Below are 20,880 nucleotides of genomic sequence, written 5' to 3'. Positions count from 1 at the left end.
TTTAATCATTGCATGAAATTCTTCAATATTATGATTACAATTCCATAGAGTTACCTTCACCACCAGCTTTTTAATTAACCCTTTCTCATGTCACAATATTCCATATACAGTAGGCTGTTCCCTTGCTGGTTCCTTAACATAGTAATCTAGAAAACCATCTCTTACAGAAATCATAAATTTATCCTCCTTATTACTCCTACAAAGATGGTTTGCTCATGATTTTTATATTGCCCTGCTACATCTCTAATCTCCTGATTAATGCAATAACAACCTACATTACCACCACTGCTTCAGACTGTAGAGAACTGTAACCAATATATACAGCCCCTTGCTTTTTTAAGAGCTGCTCCCACATTTTGAGTTCCTTATCTATGATCCTTTCTCTATATTACCTTTATCCCATCCTTTATTATTATGGCTACCCTTTCTCCTTCTCCATTTTGTCCATTTTTGCCAAAATTAAGTTCCTTGGAATATTTTATTTCCTTTCTGAGCCATTTTGCAAAGGTGTCCCCATGACGGCTTATCCGATTATCCCCATTTACTTCTACTTCGCCATTTATTCATCTAGTTTGCTGTGAAATCTGAATGCGTCCAAGGAAAGAACTTCAAATTTGTGTAGCCACCATGTTCTCTCTCTGACTCTTATTAAAGGTGTGTCCTTATGTTTATGTGCATTTTTGTTCATGATAGAACCTGGAGTCCATAGGACACTCAAAGGTGCTATGCAGGTTGACTCTGTGGTTAAGAAGGCATACGGTGCATTGGCCTTCATCAATCGTGGGATTGAGTTTAAGAACTGAGAGGTAATGTTGCAGCTATATTGAACCCTGGTCAGACCCCACTTGGAGTACTGTGCTCAGTTCTGGTCGCCTCACTATAGGAAGGATGTGGAAACCATAGAAAAGGTACAGAGGAGATTTACAAGGATGTTGCCCAGATTGGGGAGCATGCCTTATGAGAATAGGTTGAGTGAACTCGGCCTTTTCTCTTTGGAGTGCCGGAGGATGAGAGGTCACTTGATAGAGGTGTACAAGATAATGAGAGGCATTGATCGTGTGGATAGTCAGAGGTTTTTCCCCAGGGCTGAAATGGTTAGCACGAAAGGGCATAGTTTTAAGGTGCTTGAAGAAGGTACAGAGGAGCTGTCAGGGGTAAGTTTTTTACGCAGAGAGTGGTGAGTGCGTGGAATGGGCTGCCGGTGGCGGTGGTGGAGGCAGAAACCATAGGGTCTTTTAAGAGCGTCCTGGATGGCTACATGGAGCTTAGGACAATAGAGGGCTATGGGTAAAGCCTAGGTAGTTCTAAGGTAAGGATATGTTCGGCACAGCTTTGTAAGCCGAAGGGCCTATACTGTGCCGTATGTTCTACGTTTCTCTGTTTCTATATTAACATTACCTATTTCGCTGCAGTGCATTATCACATTATCCTGAATGCTGGCACTGAATAGGCAATGCAAAATTCAGAAATCATGCACGTACCTGCAGAGATCAGTAATCTATACCTCTAACTGTTCTATTTCACAAATGTGCCGCTTTCCGTACCCCCAAATTAAATGTGTGTCTATCAGTGAGCTATCAGTTTGCTTATGCGCTCTGCAGTCCTTGCTGTTATCCACACCAACTTCAAGAATGCATTGAACACATTGAAGGGCTGAAGCTCCTCCTGTGCCACCTTTTGGATTCTCATCATGTCTCACTCATACCACACTTCTGTTCTGCTCGACTGATGCATGCTTACAATACTTAATCTATTATAAGGACTCTGTAAAGGGGTGATTGCTTTCAGAATCACAGAGTCTGAATCTCAATTTCCATTTCACCTACTCTGAACAGAAATTCTCCAAGCTGCAGGCACCTACCTCAAATATGGCTGCCTTGAATCACAGAACTTTCAACAGCTACCACATAGAAGAGCTGCAACACATCACCTGCTCTAACTGTTTTAATTTCACTTTATTTACTTAGCAGTTTAATTCTTTAAACACAAAGCTGAACCTTTCCCCCTACCTCCACAAGATTCTTTACTTACTGGAGGCTATACTGCACTGATGTACGTTTGCTGGGCACCCTCATAATGTTTTTGTGCTGCCAGCCCATACAATTTTATCCCTCAGCTGAGGCATGCTACTATGCAGCACAATGGTAAACATTGGCTCGACACTTGCAATCTCACAAATTAACATTCTGCAAAAGTAGCAATCTGCATTGGACGTCAGTTAATCTTGCCTGGCAACCAATGTACATTTCGTTCAAATTTAGCCTCCATGTTTCTTTAGTTATAAAAATTCCTGCTTCTTTTGACAAACCTATTCAATGTTAAAGATGTGCAATTATAGCAGCATTAAAACCAGTAAGAGTTAAGAATTAGGATAATAGAGAAAAGTTAACTCCATGGCTGATGAAACCTGAAACTTGGAATGAATCGTCTCTCTTCAGTGGTGAAAAATCAAAATAATGTTGAAAGCCTCTGCTTTGAAAATTTGACTAGTTTATGTTACTGGTCATTATAATAGACAGTGTCGCTCAAATCATCAATAGTATAATCATATTTTTCTTTCTGCTTCTTAGCTGACAACAGATTCAGATCGCGTTCTGATGACCACGATTGCAATGCCAGTATTTAGCAAGAAAAATGAAACAGTGAGTATACATTCAATATATTGCATCCAGCAATTGACCTTATTTGTAATCTACAGCAAGTGCAAAGAATATGAGCTCAGTAGTAGAGTTTTTTTTGAGGCAAAGAAGATATAATGTCCAAAGCACGGTTTTAATTCTGGGATGATGTTGATAAAAAGCATAACATGGGGGTGTCATATGCATCATGAAATCAACCAGCAAAGACAATTCAAGAGGCTTAGAAGCATACCTCCTTGGGCTATCCTGTGCCTTGGGGAAGAGGGAGGGATAAATGGAAGTGAGGCAGTTATTAGAGAGTAAACTGAAGCTGAAAAACATACAGAAGGTGTAAGTTATTAGTAATAGTCAATCAATGGAGTTCTTTTTATGGGAGATAATTATTTTGATCTTTTTATTGCCTTGTCAGCGCACTCAAGGTATTCTTCTGGGTGTGGTGGGAACGGATGTTCCAGTAAAAGAGCTTTTGAAGGTTATTCCAAAGTATAAGGTAAGTCTACCGATGAAACCTTTGTGTTTATGGTCATTTGTAATATTCCCCTGGACTTTCTGAGATTCATCCATGAAAAGTACTGTTGATAGTTGGTAGAAACCTCAGCGAAATTTGAGCCAATTTCATTTCGAAGTCTTCTAATCTTATTTTTTTGGATACAATAATGTTTATTGGTAGGAAGCAAAGTGTAAAGGTGGACAGGATTTTAAGTCACAGGAAGCCTGTTTGCAGTAAGATTCTTCAAGTCAGTGGCAGGGTACGGGTCTTCCATAGTTTATACAGGAGCCTTAACTAAAGAGTTTGGAGATACTGTAAGAACTGGCGGTATGGTTGATAGCCAGGAGGAAAACTGCACTCTGATGGAATATATCAACACATGATGAAGGTGGCAGGAAAGCAGTAAAAAGTATTCAGGCCAAAGAACGATGAACAAATAGTCAACGAATGGCGAAGCTGAGAGTACTTAAGGGATGGAAGGAAATGTTTACAGATCACTCAAATTAATTGCAGTGATTAATAAACTGCATGAATAAGTGGTTAGATCACAAACAAGGGAAAATCTACACATGCTGGAAATCCGAGCAACAAACACAAAATGCTGGAGGAACTCAGCAGGCCAGGCAGCATCTATGGAAAAAAGTAGGGTTGACATTTTGGGCCTGAAACGTCGACTGTACTTTTTTCCATAGATGCTGCCTGGCCTGCTGAGTTCCTCCAACATTTTTTGTGTGTTAATAAGTGGGTAATAAGGTTAATAAAGAGGTTAATATACTGCACCAGAATCTCTGGTCCCAGATCAGCCTCTACAGCCACTGAGAACCCGCCAATAGACAACCTCTTTAGAGAACATCACACTCGACTCGAGTGATGGCACTGCCAATGGGCCCCATGTTAGAATGCACTATGAACTTTAAATGTTTATATTTCTATTTTAATACATGTAATTTTGAAAAATCTATATACTAGGATTTTACTAGCAAAGCTATCAGAAGCTAAGCACATCAGTTGCAAACACTTGAGTTAATAACATTGCTTTATGCTTAAAGTTGACATTAAGAATTCTATGATATTTATATCCAAATTTTAGATGTCTAAATTAATACAATAATAGTAATATTTTTCTCTGTGGTGGTTAAAATAAAGTAGGAGAGAACATCTGGGGTTGTGGGTCTTCTGTAAGAAGTTTAAAAGTGTTTCTTTTTAGGAGTCCACTGGAGCTACTGCTTTTGAGTAACATGTCTCTCCACACTAATATCCCTTCACTGATTCCTCAGTTGTTTTTCTTCACCTGCAGCTCCAAGCAAACTTCATTTCTTAAGAATCAGTATGGGGTAAAGCATTATCATAAATGGCAGTTTAGAGTTTTGTTATGTCTGAAGTCATTTGAATCTTAGAATATTCTAGTTAGAATGATAAGTATTGCATATATATTCCAAATGTTAAAAAAGACCAAGTCTGGTAAATATTTAAAACTTCAAAGTTCAAATATATTATCAAAGTATGTATACCATATACAATTTTGAGATTCATCTTCTTGTAGGCCCCCACAAAACAAAGAAATACAATACAGTCCATGAAAAAAACCCGCACAACAAAGACAAACATCCAATGTGCAAAAGAGGACAAATCGTGCAAACAGTGGGGGAAAAGTAAGCAGTTAATACATAGAACATGAGCAGCTGAGTCTCTGAAAGTGAGTCCACAGGGTGTGGAGCCAATTCAGCGCTGAGGCGGTCCAGGAGCCCCAAACTTTCAAATTAATGAGTTATTAATTAAAAAGTGAGGATGTAACTGGCCTAAAGCACACTTAGGATGCTATCTGATTCCTATGTTTCATTCCTCAGAAACTAAACCTTTGGATTGTCTGATAATTGAACTAACTTTTTTAAACCAAAAAAAAATCTGAGCGTTCTTGCCTAGTGAAATGCAAAACAATGCACTATAAAAACAGGTGAACAATAACCATCCAATGCCACCAACACCAAAACACAGCACACCTAATTTCGAAAACTGAAGTTAGCAATGTGAGTTAACAAACAAATTAATTGCTTACTTTTTTTCACATTGGAAGCTGCAAAAACAAAGTTAGGCTGGATATATCAGTATTATTTCAGTGGAAGTTTATTTGTAAGTGAAAACTTGTATTACACTCGTGTTAAAGCTACACTGGTGAAACCAGAGTAGGACTGAGGAATTTCTCAGCTAGAATGGTTCTTCTCAATGATGTGAGAGAAGCACTATTTTGTTCAAACTAGTTAATAATTGCATTAACCAGTCTGTAGTCATTTGAGTTTATTTTGAATGACATTTTATAAGTGCTCTCAGTTAATAATGGGTAAGTCACAGTGCAAGGTAGTACATGGGTCTTATAGGAACCTGTTTGGTATACTGTATTAACTCTCATAGCTTCATATTAAATGCACTAACCATGTTTTAGTATGTCAGAATTTTTATACAGTGAAGTCTGATTGCAGCTTGTTTAACATTATTTAATTGCAGCTAGGTGTTCATGGATATGCCTTTGCAATAACAAACAATGGCTACGTTTTAACACATCCAGATCTAAGGCCACCGGTAAGAAATCTTTCTGTAGAATTCGCTGGAACTGGCATACGTTGATCAATATTTTGTGATCTTGCTGTCTTATTATATTCTCTTTATTTTTGTGATATAAAGTATTTTATTGCTGTATTGATATAGAATTTATTAAATTTCCTTGGTTTGAGGTGCCTTTGTTTGAAGAAATTTGAGTTGGGAATAATCCAGTTCATCCTGTGAGAGTTGCCAGGGAGATGAATGAAATTAATGGTGAGCTTTTGGTAGGACTTTGTAAGAACTTGCCATACATCCTCTCCGTGGAATGCATGGGTTTCTCTGGATCTTCCATTTTCCTCCCACAGCCCAAAGACGTAACGGATAGGTTAATTGGTCATTGCAAATTGTCTCGTGATTAGGTTAGAGTTAATTTGGGGTTGTCAGGGGTTGCTGGCGGTTCATCTCGAAGGGCCTGAAGATTCTGTGCCGTATCTCTAAATAAAATAAAACAGTTGCTAATGTCTTCTTAAATATTTGGGAGTATACCTATTTGCTGCAGGTTTATTTTATCCAATGGTTCAGACCATGCATTCGCAACAAAGCAAAGACAACTGAGGAAAGTGGCCTCAAAGGTTTCATGACCATTGTTGTGTGGTTTTATTCTTTTCTAATGTTGGTTGCTGCTGGCTCCAGTATCTTGAAACAGTGATGTCATCAAGCAGGGACGGCAACCAATCACACTGAGGAATTCTCACACATTGTACTAGGAAGTTGAAGGCTTTAATTTAAACTAATAAATACTGAGACAAAGATGACACATTGTAAATTAACCTTAGAAAAAATATCTGGTTTTTATTATTTTAAAAAGAGTGGATTTTGATAAAATAATTAGAGAGAATTAAATTCAGCAGATTAATGTTAGTTTTATATACCATTTCATTTTTTTACATGGCTTAACACACCTTAAAAACTCTCTTGCAACTTATTTTAAAAAGACTTGACATTTTCGGGACTTTTGAACAGCAAATACCTAAGGTTAATTCAATTTTAGTTACTAATTTATAGAAGTCTGCTGCAACTTCTTCCATGATTTTGCAGTTAACTACACCTTTATGTTCGAGGGGTGATTGATAAGTTCATGGCCTAAGGTAGAAGGAGGAAAATTTTAGAAAACCTAGCACATTTACTTTTCAACATAGTCCCCTCCTACATGTACACACTTAGTCCAGCGGTCGTGGAGCTTACGGATCCCTTCTTTGTAGAAGTGGTCCACAGCAGGGCTGATTGTTAAGTTTGTGGCCTAAGCTAGAAGGAGATGAGTTATTAACTTCAAACTTTCTGTGTTATCACTCAAAGAGTTGAACTGCACGTGCATGTAACGAGAGCGTCTTGGACCTCCAGGTGGTCCATAGCAGGGGCGAATGATAAGTTTGTGACCTAAGTTAGAAGGAGATGAGTTATACCACTCTCATTACATGCACGTACAGTTCAAATCTTTGAGTGAAAATGCAGGAAGTTTGAAGTTAATAACTCATCTCCTTCTACCGTAGGCCATGAACCTATCAATCACCCCTGCTGTGGACCACTTCTGGAGGTCCAAGATGCCGACTTCTACAAAGAAGGGATCCGTATGCTCCACGACCGCTGGACTAAGTGTGTAAATGTAGGAAAAATAAATGTGCTAGGTTTGAAAAAATTGACTCTTTCGACCTTAGGCTACAAACTTATCAATCACCCCTCGTAGTCCACATTTGCTGTCAGATGTCTTGTATATTACCGATAGCCTTGTAACTCTCATCACCAATTCCAAAACAGTGCTTCTACTGTTGAATGTGCATTTTAAAAAACATCTTCAAAATTATGTTTAGAATCTTGATGTGCTAGTTTGTAGTAGGATACCGTTCTATCATTGGAAGGGTTACTTACATGCAATCAAATTATAACTCCTAATAAGGTAGTAATGTATCTGATATGATTTCTCTTTTGTGCTGTGCATCAATATTTGGATTCAGTTTGAATCCTTAAAGAAGCTAAATTGATTTAAAATTATAAACACCATTTCTACTTGTTTGATTTTTTTTCCAGCTGTCAACACACAAAAAAAACCATTTTAAACATTTTAGTTAAAACCATAATTATAAAAGCAACATTTGTTCTAAAGCTGCAGAACTTAATTAGTAGGAATCATGAAAATAGTATACTGTAAATTTGCATTTTGTTATTAATGTGTAGATGAAAGGTAGCTAATCTGATAATTAAAATTCAAGATAAATTTAATCTTTAATATAAACATTAGTAGATGATAGAAATGCATTTATATTGCACTTTGTGAATGAGCCAGGTAACAAAGAGGGACAAGGAACATACCTTCAACTAAATTTTCAGTGCTGTTGCAATTGGCAGCAATTAACCTTAAATGTTACCAATGCCTACAATATTTAAGGTACACCTAGCTTCCAAGATGATATTTCAGAATTAATGTGTAGATGTCACATCAAGTGTCTGGCCTCTCAAGATGATTTATTGCTCCAATTTCAGGGAACCCACTGTATAGTTGTCACAAATCATAAGCAATTGCCAATCAATCACATTGTTCTATTGAAAACACGGATATGTACTGTATGTTTTTTATTGATGCAGGTTGTGATTATAAATCAATTGTAGATTCAATTTCACAGTCAAATGACTACATTCCACGAGTTAGAGGGAGAGAGATCTGGTGTCAAGTATGTGTACTTGTTTTATCCCTTCCTGTAGTGTTGGCTCTGTAATAATCACCTGTAATGTTTTTTTTGTGCTGAGAGAATCTATAATCCACCCAAAAGTAGGAAAGAACATTAATTTACATGTGAACTCATCCATACTTTGAAAGCAATAGTGAATGAACATTTGTGTGTTTTTAACAAAAATGTGATCCACATGAAGATAGCTGCTTTAAAATTCTTGTTTGCAGTTTTATAATGGTTGAACCTAACCTTTCAGCCTATTTTAATTCAGGTCTTCCTGTAATGGCAATCATTCATTTAGTTTTTTTAAGCAAGCTGATCTATTGTTATTGCTTTGATATTTTTCCAGATATTTATCTTATATATTAATTGTTCTTTTCTGATTTCTTCATTTCAACACTGAAATTACCTCTTACAACATGATTCTCGATGTTTAGCTCCTTTCTCAATTACTTGCTATTGAACTGGTTCATGTCCACATGGAACAAGCTTGGACAATATTCATATTTGGCTGATTAGTGGCAAGAAGCATTCACAAAATCTCAAGTGCGGGATAATGACCTTTTCCAACAAGAGAGTCCGCTGAATGACTCTCATTCCTCAGCTTTATCTGTGTACCTGTATAGGCTTCAAATTATTTTTCCTCGAGGGCATATACAATTAAAAGTTCCAATTGATTTTAATTCCATCACTACTTACAAATTCTCACTGATAAAGCATAATCCTGATGTGTACACTCATTACTGTCCCTTCAATTTTCCTTTCTCAAATCCTGAAAATTCTTGTCATTAATATTGTGTAGCACTTTCAACACTCACCCGTCATAGTGCAACAAAACAGCTCACCAATTCTCCAAGAAACTAGTGATAGTAAATATAGTTCCTTAATATGCACTTAGAGAATGTGGTGTCTGCATCAGTTATCATCAGGTTGTTGAAGATTGTGAGTATGTAGTAAAATCAGAATAAGGTTTAATGTGAGGTAGTGTTCATGGGTTCAATGTCCATTCAGAAATCGGAAGGCAAAGAGGAAGAAGCTGTTCCTAATTACTGAGTGTGTGCCTTCAGGCTTCTGTACCTCCTTCCTAATGCAACAATGAGAAGAGGGCATGTCCTGGGTGGCGGGGTTCCTTAATGATAGATCCCGTCTTTTTGAGGCACTGCTCCTTGAAGATGTCTTGGATACACAGAGGCTAGTGCCCATGATGGAGCTGACTAATTTTACAACTCTCTGCAGCTTACCTTGATCCAGTACAATAGCCACCCCACTCGATACTAGACAGTGATGCAATCTTTATAAAAGGAAATTTTCCTTGTATGGGATAGAAGATGGTTAAGCCTTACAGTTCCTGTAATCAGTGATATATTAGGGGAACTGCACTTACTACATTCAATTTTAATTTATTTGACAGTCATCATTTTTCGCACATATTTATATACAGTACTATGCAGGCAAATTATATTAACCTTGAAATAAAGATCGGATTTTTCCTCTACTTATCATCCATAATCAGTGTAATGATTTGTGAAGGAAGCTCTGGCTTTAATATTTCGATCTTATGCCACTATTAACTTTAATATTCTTTTTGCCAGAAGCAGAAAGATTCATTTTGTTCTGCTATCAGTTTATCCATTTGTTCCTCCTGAAACTTGAACCTGTCAGCTCACTAACCTGAAAACAAATCATATCAGGTTCTATCAGGATTAGTTCAAAATTCCTTTCCTTACAAGTTGAAATCTATCTCTGTAACTTGTAATTAGAGTTTATGTAGAAATATAAATGTTGGGCACGTCACTGAAGCAATCCGACTGATGAACCGGTTGTAAAATATGAAAATGAATATAAAATTTTGGAGATAGTGTCACATATTTTCCATGGATAGGAACTTCTTTTCAAATATTTTTACAAATTTATTCTCAAATTTACACTAAGACGTACGTGCCAGCACATGTCAACTGGAGAACTACTAGAATTCAGGCTCTGAAGCTGAACTCTGGTCCAGATTTCAGTATACTGGCTGCGAAATGTAGAAGTCTGGAATGGTTTGATACTGGGAGGACTGAACTTGTCACTGTGCACTGCTGCTGAATTCCACACAGGTTTTAATGGCTGGGCCCAATCTTGCCAAGGAGCCAGACTGGTGCAGAATCAGAGACCCCATGGAGACCCCATAGGATGAAGATTTAGGAAGCCTTAAAATTAACTTTATTATAAAATTATTTTCTTAATTGAATATGTCCAATTAATTTTATATTTTTGTTGTTTTCCTTTATTACTTTATAAATGGCCCTGAGTGTTGGAAAATTGATAAACAATTACATTCAATGACGTTTTAAGCTGGCATTGCCTCTTGCCCATCTTTGCTGGTCGCCAGGGGGGTTTCAGAAGCTCTATGTTTTGCTAATTGATACTTTAAATTCGATGGGCAGAGATCATTCAGATGTGCTTTCTGCATTCAGCCCTGTTAAGTGCGATGGATTTGGACAATAATTCGCAATGGGGGAACTGGATCAGCATGATCCAGGTCCATTTTTGCTATTTAACCATCATACTATCATTCAGATATCATCCAGTCGGACATGATGCCTGTTTGATTTTGAAGTAGCATAAAACTTATCTTAATCTGCAATAGTTTCAATCAAATGATTGCTTTATTATTATTTGCCTTGCTTCTTTTTCAGAAGTTCCTTCATCTCTGACAAAGAACGACCAATAATTTGGTTCTAGTATTTCACCAAAATTTGCTATGGTATCCTATTCTCAGGCTCACTAATGTGAGAGCCTGGATTTCCCTCTTCCCACACAGCTGGTTTTGCAAGAACTCGCCAATCATTACCATCTCACTGTAATCTGAGTCACGGATTGTAACTGTAGCGTGGAACCCTACTCCAAAATCAAAGCGTTCATGCTGAGGTACAAAATGAAAGAATTCCTAAATGCTATATAGAATTTATAGGATTTAGGAATAAGCTATAAATCTGTGTTTTTACTTCACACAAGCTTCCCCCATTTCAATTATTCTCTTCCAGCTACCTTTATTTCATCTATTCCTTTCTCCTGCATGTACAGTATGCATCCTGCATTTAATCACGTAGCTGTTGTCTGCAGTGGAATATTTCTGAGGCACCAGAGGAGGAGTCTGTCCATTTAAACTACTTACAGATCTGGGAAACTATTCAGCATATCTTAAAATAGTCATCCAGCAAATAACCCTGCTCTTTTTCCTCCTATTGCTGGATCAACTAATGTTTTCAATGATCCCATGGTTTAGACATGTGACCAAGACTCAGAAGCCTACTCTATATGTTAATCACACAATCTGTGAAAAAAAAATCATCTTCTTTCAGTTCCACTGTCACTCGTGCTAGATTCAAACCATGTCACTTTATCTCACTCTTGAAATATTTAGTTTAAAATAATATTTCATATGTATCTCCCCTATAATATTTAGCAGGTGACTGAAGGGAATGTGAATGCTGGTTGAATGCAAGTAATGATATTATATAGACAATTGGAAATTTTAGATACATTTTAAGCTAAAGGCATTCAAAGTATTTATGCACAGCATTTTAAGATTCTGAATGACGATATTGCCAAGGCCTTAGAAATTATTTTTCAGTGTTCTATTAAGTGTGGGTAAGTGGCAGAAGGCTGGAGAGTAGCCAGTTTATTACAGGTTTTTAAAAAGGGAATACAGAACTAATCAGGGCAATTATAGGCCAGTTAAACTAACATCTGTGGTACAGAAAATTTTAGAGTCTCTAATTATGGATGAAATTACCATGAATCCAGATATTGAGAAAACTGTTAAACAAAGCCAGCAGAGGAGCAGAGAATGTAAAAAATATTTAATGGACCTCCAAACTCTTTTTTTAATTTATGGAAGGTGAAGGGAATGCTGTGGATATGGCATTTATGGACCAGGGAGGTTTTAAAATCTGCAATATGAGAGTTTACAATAGGAGACAAAGGGTTTGGAATTAGGTGCAAAATAGCAAACTGAATTAATGTTTGTTAGACAGGATAGAATAAAGAATAGCGGTAATGCAGTTTTAGGAGTTGATAAGCAGGTAGTATTATTCTGTAACCAGCTCTTTTTGTTGTGTACACCAATAATTGCATTTATATAATGAGAGAGTGCAGGTGAAATCTGTAGCTACCTGCTTTGTTTGTTTTTCTATGCATTTACCCCTGAGGTTACATGTGCAAACTGAAACATTTTGAAGCCCATAAAGTGCACAGGAAAACCAGACAAATGCCTTTAACCCTGAGTCTCACTGCTAACCTATTTCCCCCAGTTCCCTGGTGTCTCCTATTTGCTTGAAAAGGATTGGAAGATATCAGTGGCTAACAAGGTCTATTTGAGGTTGCTTCATCTGTGACAGAAATTGCAAGGGAAGAAAATGTGTACTCTCATTAATATCGTTAGTGCACTCCTTTTGTTCAAGTCATACGGCCAAGAATTAAATTATATTGTATTATATTATATTAGCTTACTATTGTTTACAAATTGTATGGAAAAGCAGTTTGCATAGAATTCTGTCTCTTTAATTCAAACTGCACTTTGTTGCTACACTGTCCGAACACATTTTCTGACGCATTTGAAAATAAGCATTAAATTATTTTTATGATCATGTATTTAAAGAACCAGTTATTATTCCTGTTTAGACTTATATTCCTTGGAATGTTCTGGTGTGGAGTTAATCATGCCAATGCAACCAATTTCATTCCTCTCTAGAAGCCCTGTCTGCAACGTGAGATAACCTGGATTTAACCTTGTATTATGCAAAAGTTTATGCAACTATTGCATTACTATTTAACTGTAAAACATTAAGATTATTTAAAATCAGAGATTGATGCTTCCATTTAAATTAAAAAATCAATATTCTTGAATATTAAAATAAACATATTTGAGCCCTAAAGAGGAAAAAGATTGCTATTCTTTTGCAACCTAATGTTAGATATGTTTTGAAGGTGATTAGTTTCAGATAATATAATTATAAGTGGCTTAGCATTTAAATGAAGAAATTAGACTCTGTATAGTAAAATATTTGGATTTAAATATTATATTGTTCCAGCGTGGATGCATCCATTTCAGAGTTACTTTGAAATAACACCATTGACAGGCAGTGAACTCTTCCAAGAAGAGATATTCAAACCACCTATCCTATGATAAACATGAGATTACCATTAGCAGTCACCCACCACCTACATGCTGGAAATATCAGCGCTGAGGACATCTTTTACTAGACAAATAATCTGAATACTACAGTAACAAAAGCAGTTCAGAGGCTAGATTTTGTGGGCATGACTTGGGCATGACGGGCTTTCCAAGTCAGGAATATAATGGAATACTGTCAGTTTGCCTGGATGTGTGCAGTTCCAACAACACAGAAGCTACTTCTCACTATTTAAGATAAGCAACCCGTTTGATTAGCAACCCCTCTACATCTTTATACCTCATGTCTGACCATCAGTGAACACTGCAGCTGTAGTGTGCAGTCGTACCTAAGGAACATCTCAAGGCACATCTTTGGCATCTCCCATCCACGGTCAGCAACATCTGGAAAAATATCAGCATCTATTATGACTGGGTCAGATCCTAGAATTTCCCATCCAGCTGTACAAAAATTGCACCTTCACCAACTGGCTACTGCGAATGAAAAGGAAGCTTCCTATCACATTCTCAAGGATGGGCAGTAACTGGTAACCTTGCCAGCTTTAATAATATTCCATGAAATATTTCTTAAAGAGCTATAAAGGTGGATATTTTAGTAATTGATTTCCAAGGCATAGTTAATAGGTATTCAGTAATATTTTGGTGAGTAAATTATCATTATTCCAGCTCTACTATTATAAAATGCCATGCTTCTAAATTCTGGATAATTGATGCCTTCCAGGCATTTTGAATACCTGGATTTTTTTAAAATCTTCTTTCATCCATTCTCCTTCATAAAATTCAGGATTCTGTATCTCAAACATAGTAACACCTAATCGCCATTTTCAGAGTTAGGTCTGTTTTATTTTTCAAAAATTTTCATAATGGCTTGCACGATGGCAAGGCTGTTGGTCTTGTTCACAGAAATTAAATAATGACAGACTTCTTTAAAGCTAATTTTCATATTTTTATTAATAATACATTAATGTTTACCATATCCTTTGTTCTAACTTTTTCACTAAAATAATACTAATTGTATATTCTTGGTTCTGAAACATTATTTCAATTTTTACACCAGATTACATTAATTGAAAGGTACATTTTATTCAAGAAAATTGAAAGAAAAAATGGAGAGATCAAAAGTGTAATATTATTTTTTTTTAGGTAAATGGACATTACCCACATTTAAATATATTGGTAAAGTACTGATATAATTAGGTGATCGGAATCAGAATCAGAATCAGGTTTATTATCATCGGCATGTGTCATGAAATTTGCTAACTTAGCAATGCAATACATAATACAGAAGAAAAATAAATAAATGGGTAAATCAATTGCAGTATACGTATATTGAATAGATTAAAAATCATGCAAAAAAGCCAGAAATAATATATATTAAAAATGTGAGGTAGTGTTCAAGGGGTCAATGTCCATTTAGGAATCAGATGGCAGAGGGGAAGAAGCTGTTCCTGAATCACTGAGTGTGTGCTTCAGACTTCTGTATCTCCTACTTGATGGTAACAGCAAGAAAAGGGCATGCCCTGGATGCTGGAGGTCCTTAATAATGGACACTACCTTCCTGAGACACCGCTCCTTGAAGGTGTCCTGGGTACTTTGTGGGCTAAGTACCCAAGATGGAGCCGACTAAATTTACAATCCTCTGCAGCTTCTTTCAGTCCTGTGCAGTAGCACCCCCCCCCATACCAGACAGTGATGCAGCCTGTCAGAATGCTCTCCACAGTACATTTATAGATGTTTTTGAGTGTATTTGTTGACATGACAAATCTCTTCAAACGCCTAATGAAGTATTGTCGCTGACTTGCCTTCTTTATAACTGCATCAATATTTTGGGACTAGGTTAGGTCCTCAGAGATCTTGACACCCAGGAACTTGAAGCTGCTCACTCTCTCCACTTCTGATCCCTCTATGAGGATTGGTATGTGTTCCTTCATCTTACCTTTCCAGAAGTCCACAATCAGCTCTTTCATTTTAGTGACTTTGAATGCCAAGTTGTTGCTGCGACACCACTCCACTAGTAGGCATATCTCACTCCTGTTATTATCTAAGTAATGGGTAGACTCATTCTTTAAAGCAAAATTATGAAGTACTTAACCGTTCTTAATGAATCAGTTCATATAACAAACTAGTAATTGGATCATGGTAACTCATAGTAATTCATATCACACACAAAAATAATTTAGCACAGGATAGATTGCATTGGCAATAACCCCCTGGATGATGTTGGACCACATAAGGGCCAATCATATAAATGGGTTTGATCTGTTTCTGGCATCAGAATACAACTAATTGCTTTAGTATTTGCACCAGTCCATTTCTGCCCTCCACAGTATAAAGACGCAATCTATGATCATCATGGGAAAGCCTCAGCACATTGTTGCTTTCCTTGCTACTTAACACTATTAATATTGGAACACCTGAACAGGCACCTCCACAGCTCATTGTAGACACCTCCTAAAGTCCATGGGGTGTGCTAAAACTAGTAAGGAGTGCCTTCCACAGCATTTTCAGTGGGTGTCACTGCTGACCAGTCCCTTTCTAGATGAAGCCTGGCTAAGCCAGCTGCAATGCCAGCAGTCCTTCTTCCTCTGCACAATGAAGGATATGGTTTCCCCAAATGAGGAGGCATGTGAACATTAGCACGAGATATTCTGCAGACGTTGGAAATCTTGAGCAACACACACAAAATGCTGGAAGAACTCAACAAGTCAATCAGCATCTTCGGAGGAAAATAAACAGTCGACGTCTCCGGCTAAGGCTCTTCATCAGTCCTGAGACATTGACTGTTTATTCTTCTCCAGATATGCTACATGACTTGCTGAGTTCTTCCAGCATTTTGTGTGTGTGTGACATTTGAACATTGCCTGACTGTGCAAAATTGATTAAAATAGTATCAAAACACTTCCATCTGTACACGTTGTTATCACCAGTATTTCAGTCAATATAATGGATTGTTTACAGGGCCAAACTTTATACAAAAGTGCTCTGTGAATTAAATATTTATTTCTTCTTATGAACATCAAGTAGAAAGGATCATTTTAAGGCAAAGTCTGAAGAGAAAGATGCTTACAATTGCCTTGATGTCTGATTGTCTTTGAACACTTAATATATTCCATGAAGAAGCTTGTTTTGAATTAATAGTTAAGATAATTGAATTTATAAGTAAATCATTGCAAAATAAACTGACAAACAGTTGTAATTAATTTCTATAGCACAATAATCATAATAATGGGAAAACAGCTGCTCACCATAAGGCTGATTCATTAACAGAGACATATGAATGGAAATAATCAGATAGATGTTGAGAAATCTGTTGCTTTAATACAGTAATTTAAAATTATATTAGAGAATCCATGCCAGTAGATTGAGTGTGAAATTTTTTCTTTCATGCTATAGCTAGCTAATAAGTAGGAACTTATCAGCAATATATTGTAGGAAGCTGTAGTTTTAGTAATCCTTGAGTGTCGTGGGTCTAAGTTATCCAGGCTTAGAAAGATAACAATGTTCTATAATAAACCGTATGTTATGTATTTTGCTTATGTAACACCCAGAGGGACAGTTCAGTCTTTTATTTGACTTCTATGGTGATGAAAGAGATTACAATAGAGTTCCTGCTGTACTCCATTTACTTACAGTGTTGTCAGAAACTCAGTCTACCTGTACCAGTCCATTTAATACATTCCAGATAACATTGCCTTTTTGGAATATTTTAAATGGCGCAATGTTACCTCTATTTCTTTCATCTGAGATTTTTAAGACTAAGCTCTAAAAGTAAGCCCATATACAAATCAAGCATATTCAATTTAATGAAAATGACTGTGATCAAATACTGTATATGAAAATTATATTAAATATTAAGCAACAAAAATAACTAATGAAATTAACATCACATAAGTGACAGAAAAGCAGCCTTATTTATCATCTTATAATAGGGGAAGGTCTTTGATGAAACATAATTGAATAGTTGGATCTAGAGTGCTACCAGAAACAATTATGTGAACTCTTAGGATTATGATGATTGGTTTTGAACAAAAGTCTTCTCTCTGCTTCAGATTCACCATTCCCAGTACCTACAAAAAGAAGGCAGGAAGCTACAGAAAGGATTGGATGTGTTCCTCGCATTCTATTCTGCTTACATGGGAATCTACTTACAGTGATTCCCAACCCTGGGTCCTCTGACCCTTCGGTTAGTGGTAGTGGTCCATGGCATAAAGATGTGTTTTATCAGAAACCTGAAATTCTGGGATATCTGCACATTAGTATGGACCATTTCTGGGTCTAGAACCTCTCGTGTCTCCCTGTCCTGTGGCCTCAGTTTCAGTTCCTGTCTGTTCCTTCTGATCGATTAACTGGAGATTCTCCTTTATGTCCTTTCTATGGTTTACTGTTCAGCAAATTACATTCCGTTTCTTTGTAAATAAGAGCCAAATGGTTATTACTATCAGGTGCAAACTTGTTTATTTCACAGCTATTGAACAATTCATAAGAAATCTCTGACTAATCCTTATTGAAAATCAATCTCTTTGCTGACCTTTAAAGGTTGTTATATGCAGCTTGTAGGAATAGAATTATTTCATTGTTGGAGAGTTGCCATTTGCTGCCAGTGCTGTTTCTTTCCACCTGGGATGGGTTGCTATATGATCACAATTCTATCTCCTTTACCGTAGCATTGGAGAGGGATAGGAACAGACAAGTTAGGAAAGCATTTAATTGGAGTATAGGGGAAATATGAGGCTATCAGGCAGGGACTTGGAAGCATAAATTGGGAACTCAGGATGTACAGAATAAATGTGGCAAATGTTCACAGGATATTTGTGTGGAGTTCTGCATAGGTGCATTCCAATAAGACAGGGAAAGGATGGTAGGGTACGGGAACCGTGGCGTACAAAGGCTGTTGTAAATCCAGTCAAGAAGAAAAGAAGAGCCTTTCATAAGGTTCAAAAAACTAGGTAATGATAGAGGCTAGAGGAAGGAGTTTACGAAAGAAATTAGGAGAGCCAGAAGGGGCCATGAGAAGGCCTTGGTTGACAGGATTAAGGAAAACCCCAAGGCATTCTACAAGTATGTGAAGAGCAAGAGGAGAAGACGTGAGAGAATAGGACCAATCAAGTGTGACGGTAGAAAAGTGTGTATGGAACCGGAGGAGATAGCAGAGGTACCTAATGAATACTTTGCTTCAGTATTCACTACAGAAAAGGACCTTGGCAATTGTGGGGATGACTTACAGCAGACTGAAAAGCTTGAGCATGTAGGTATTAAGAAAGAGAATGTTCTGGAGCTTTTGGAAAGTGTCAAGGTGGATAAGTCGCCGGGACCGGACAAGATGTACCCAGGCTACTGTGGGAGGTGAGGGAGGAGGTTGCTGAGCCTCTGGTGATGATCGTTGCATCATCAATGGGGACAGGAGAGGTTCCGGAGGATTGGAGGGTTGAAGATGTTGTTCCATTATTCATGAAAGGGAGCAGAGATAGCCCAAGAAATTATACAAACGTTTGTAGATCGGTGAGTCTTACTTCAGTGGTTGGTAAGTTGATGGAGAAGATCCTGAGAGGCAGGATTTATGAACATTTGGAGAGACATCATATGATTAGGAAGAGTCCGCATGGCTTTGTCAAAGGCAGGTTGTGGCTTACGAGCCTGATTGAATTTTTTGAGGATGTGACTAAACACATTGATGAAGGTAGAGCAGTAAATGTATTGTATATGGATTTCAGCAAGGTATTTGATAAGGTACCCCACGCAAGGCTTATTGAGAAAGTAAAGAGGCATGGGATCCGAGGGGACACTGCTTTGTGGATCCAGAACTGGCATGCCCACAGAAGGCAAAGAGAGGTTGTAGGCAGGTCATATTTTGCAAGGAGGTCGGTGACGAGCGGTGTGCCTCACGGATCTGTTCTGGGACCCCTACTCTTCGTGATTATTGTAAATGACCTGGATGAGAAGTGGAGGGATGGGCTAGTAAATTTGCAGATTTCACAAAGGTTGGAGGTGTTGTGGATAGTGTGGAGGGCTGTTAGAGATTACAGCGGGACATTGATAGGATGCAAAACTGGGCTGAGAAGTGGCAGATGGACTTCAACCCAGATAAGAGTAAGGTGGTTCATTTTGGTAGGTCAAATATGATGGGAGAATGTTGTATTAATGGAAAGACTCTTGACAGTGTGGAGTATCAGAGGGATTTTGGTGTCCGAGTCCATAGGATGCTCAAAGCTGCTCCGCAGGTTGGCTCTGTGATTAAGAAAGCATATGGTGCATTGGCCTTCATCAATTGTGGGATTGAGTTTAGGAGCCGAGAGGTAACGTTGCAGCTATATAGGACCCTGATAGACCCCACTTGGAGTACTGTGCTCAGTTCTGGTCACCTCACTATAGGAAGGATGTGGAAACCATATAAAGGGTGCAGAGGAGAATTGCAAGGATGTTGCCTGGATTGGGGAGAATGCCTTATGAGAATAGATTGAGTGAACTTGGCCTTTTTCCCTTGGAGTGACGGAGGATGAGAGGTGATCTGATAGAGGTGTGTAAGATGATGAGAAGCATTGATCATGTGGATAGTCGAGGCTTTTTCCCAGGACTGAAATGGCTAGCATGAGAGGGCATAGTTTTAAGGTGCTTGAAAATAGGTAAAGAGGAGATGTCAGGAGTAAGTTTTTTACACAGAGAGTGGTGAATGCATGGAGTGGGCTTCCGGCGACAGTGGTGGAGGTGGATACGATAGGGTCTTTTAAGAGACTCCTAGACAGGTACATGGAGCTCAGAGAAATAGAGGGCTATGGGTAACCCTAGGTAATTTCTAAGGTAAGAACATGCTTGTCACAGCTTTGTGGGCCAAAGGGCCTGTATTGTGCTGTAGGTTTTCTATGTTTCTAAATCAGATATTGGTCTCTCCCGTTGCCTATGTCATCCATTCAGAAACTGAAACTCCTGTATAGCCCCATTGAAGTTAGGTCTCTATTTACTTGCACACAATGCCTGCTTTAAAGGAAAGTTTGTTTCCAAATATGCCCTAAAGAACATTTCTTCCTTATCATTCACAGAGTCAGGGAAAATCACAGCACGTTTATTCATCCCATTATGTTTAAGAAAACCGAAGTAGATTTTAGAGTTAATTCCAATTCCAAGCTTTTGGCCAAAAATTGTGTGCATGGTGGCAATTCGCGTGATCACTCTGATTCTGATTAATGTGGCTATAGTTAGTACTTTCACCTCTTTTCCACTGATCAATTCCAGACCATCACCATAAGCAAACCCCACTCTCTCAGTGAGGGAAAGAGAATTTGCTTAACTCACCTCTCAGCCTTAAACAATATA

The 20,880-nt window shown here is 37.7% G+C and overlaps 1 protein-coding gene across 8 annotated transcripts in view; it reads left to right on the top strand.

Annotated features, from left to right (window-relative positions):
• Nucleotides 1-20,880, top strand: part of cacna2d3a (calcium channel, voltage-dependent, alpha 2/delta subunit 3a) — an 892,602-nt gene that overhangs the window by 626,851 nt on the left and 244,871 nt on the right. For all 8 annotated transcript variants that reach the window (XR_010020451.1, XM_063068081.1, XM_063068079.1 and 5 more), the window contains 3 exons: nt 2,571-2,642; nt 3,049-3,129; nt 5,632-5,706. Coding sequence is in view for 7 of the 8 variants with exons in the window: in XM_063068081.1 (XP_062924151.1) it covers nt 2,571-2,642; nt 3,049-3,129; nt 5,632-5,706 (228 nt within the window). In the remaining variant the exon portion in view is untranslated. The remainder of the gene's footprint in view (nt 1-2,570; nt 2,643-3,048; nt 3,130-5,631; nt 5,707-20,880) is intronic.

Source organism: Mobula hypostoma, chromosome 15 (genome assembly GCF_963921235.1).
Source record: "Mobula hypostoma chromosome 15, sMobHyp1.1, whole genome shotgun sequence".
NCBI lineage: Eukaryota > Metazoa > Chordata > Chondrichthyes > Myliobatiformes > Myliobatidae > Mobula > Mobula hypostoma.
The sequence above is the reverse complement of the archived record's forward strand: the minus strand, read 5'-3'. Positions and strand labels throughout refer to the sequence as shown.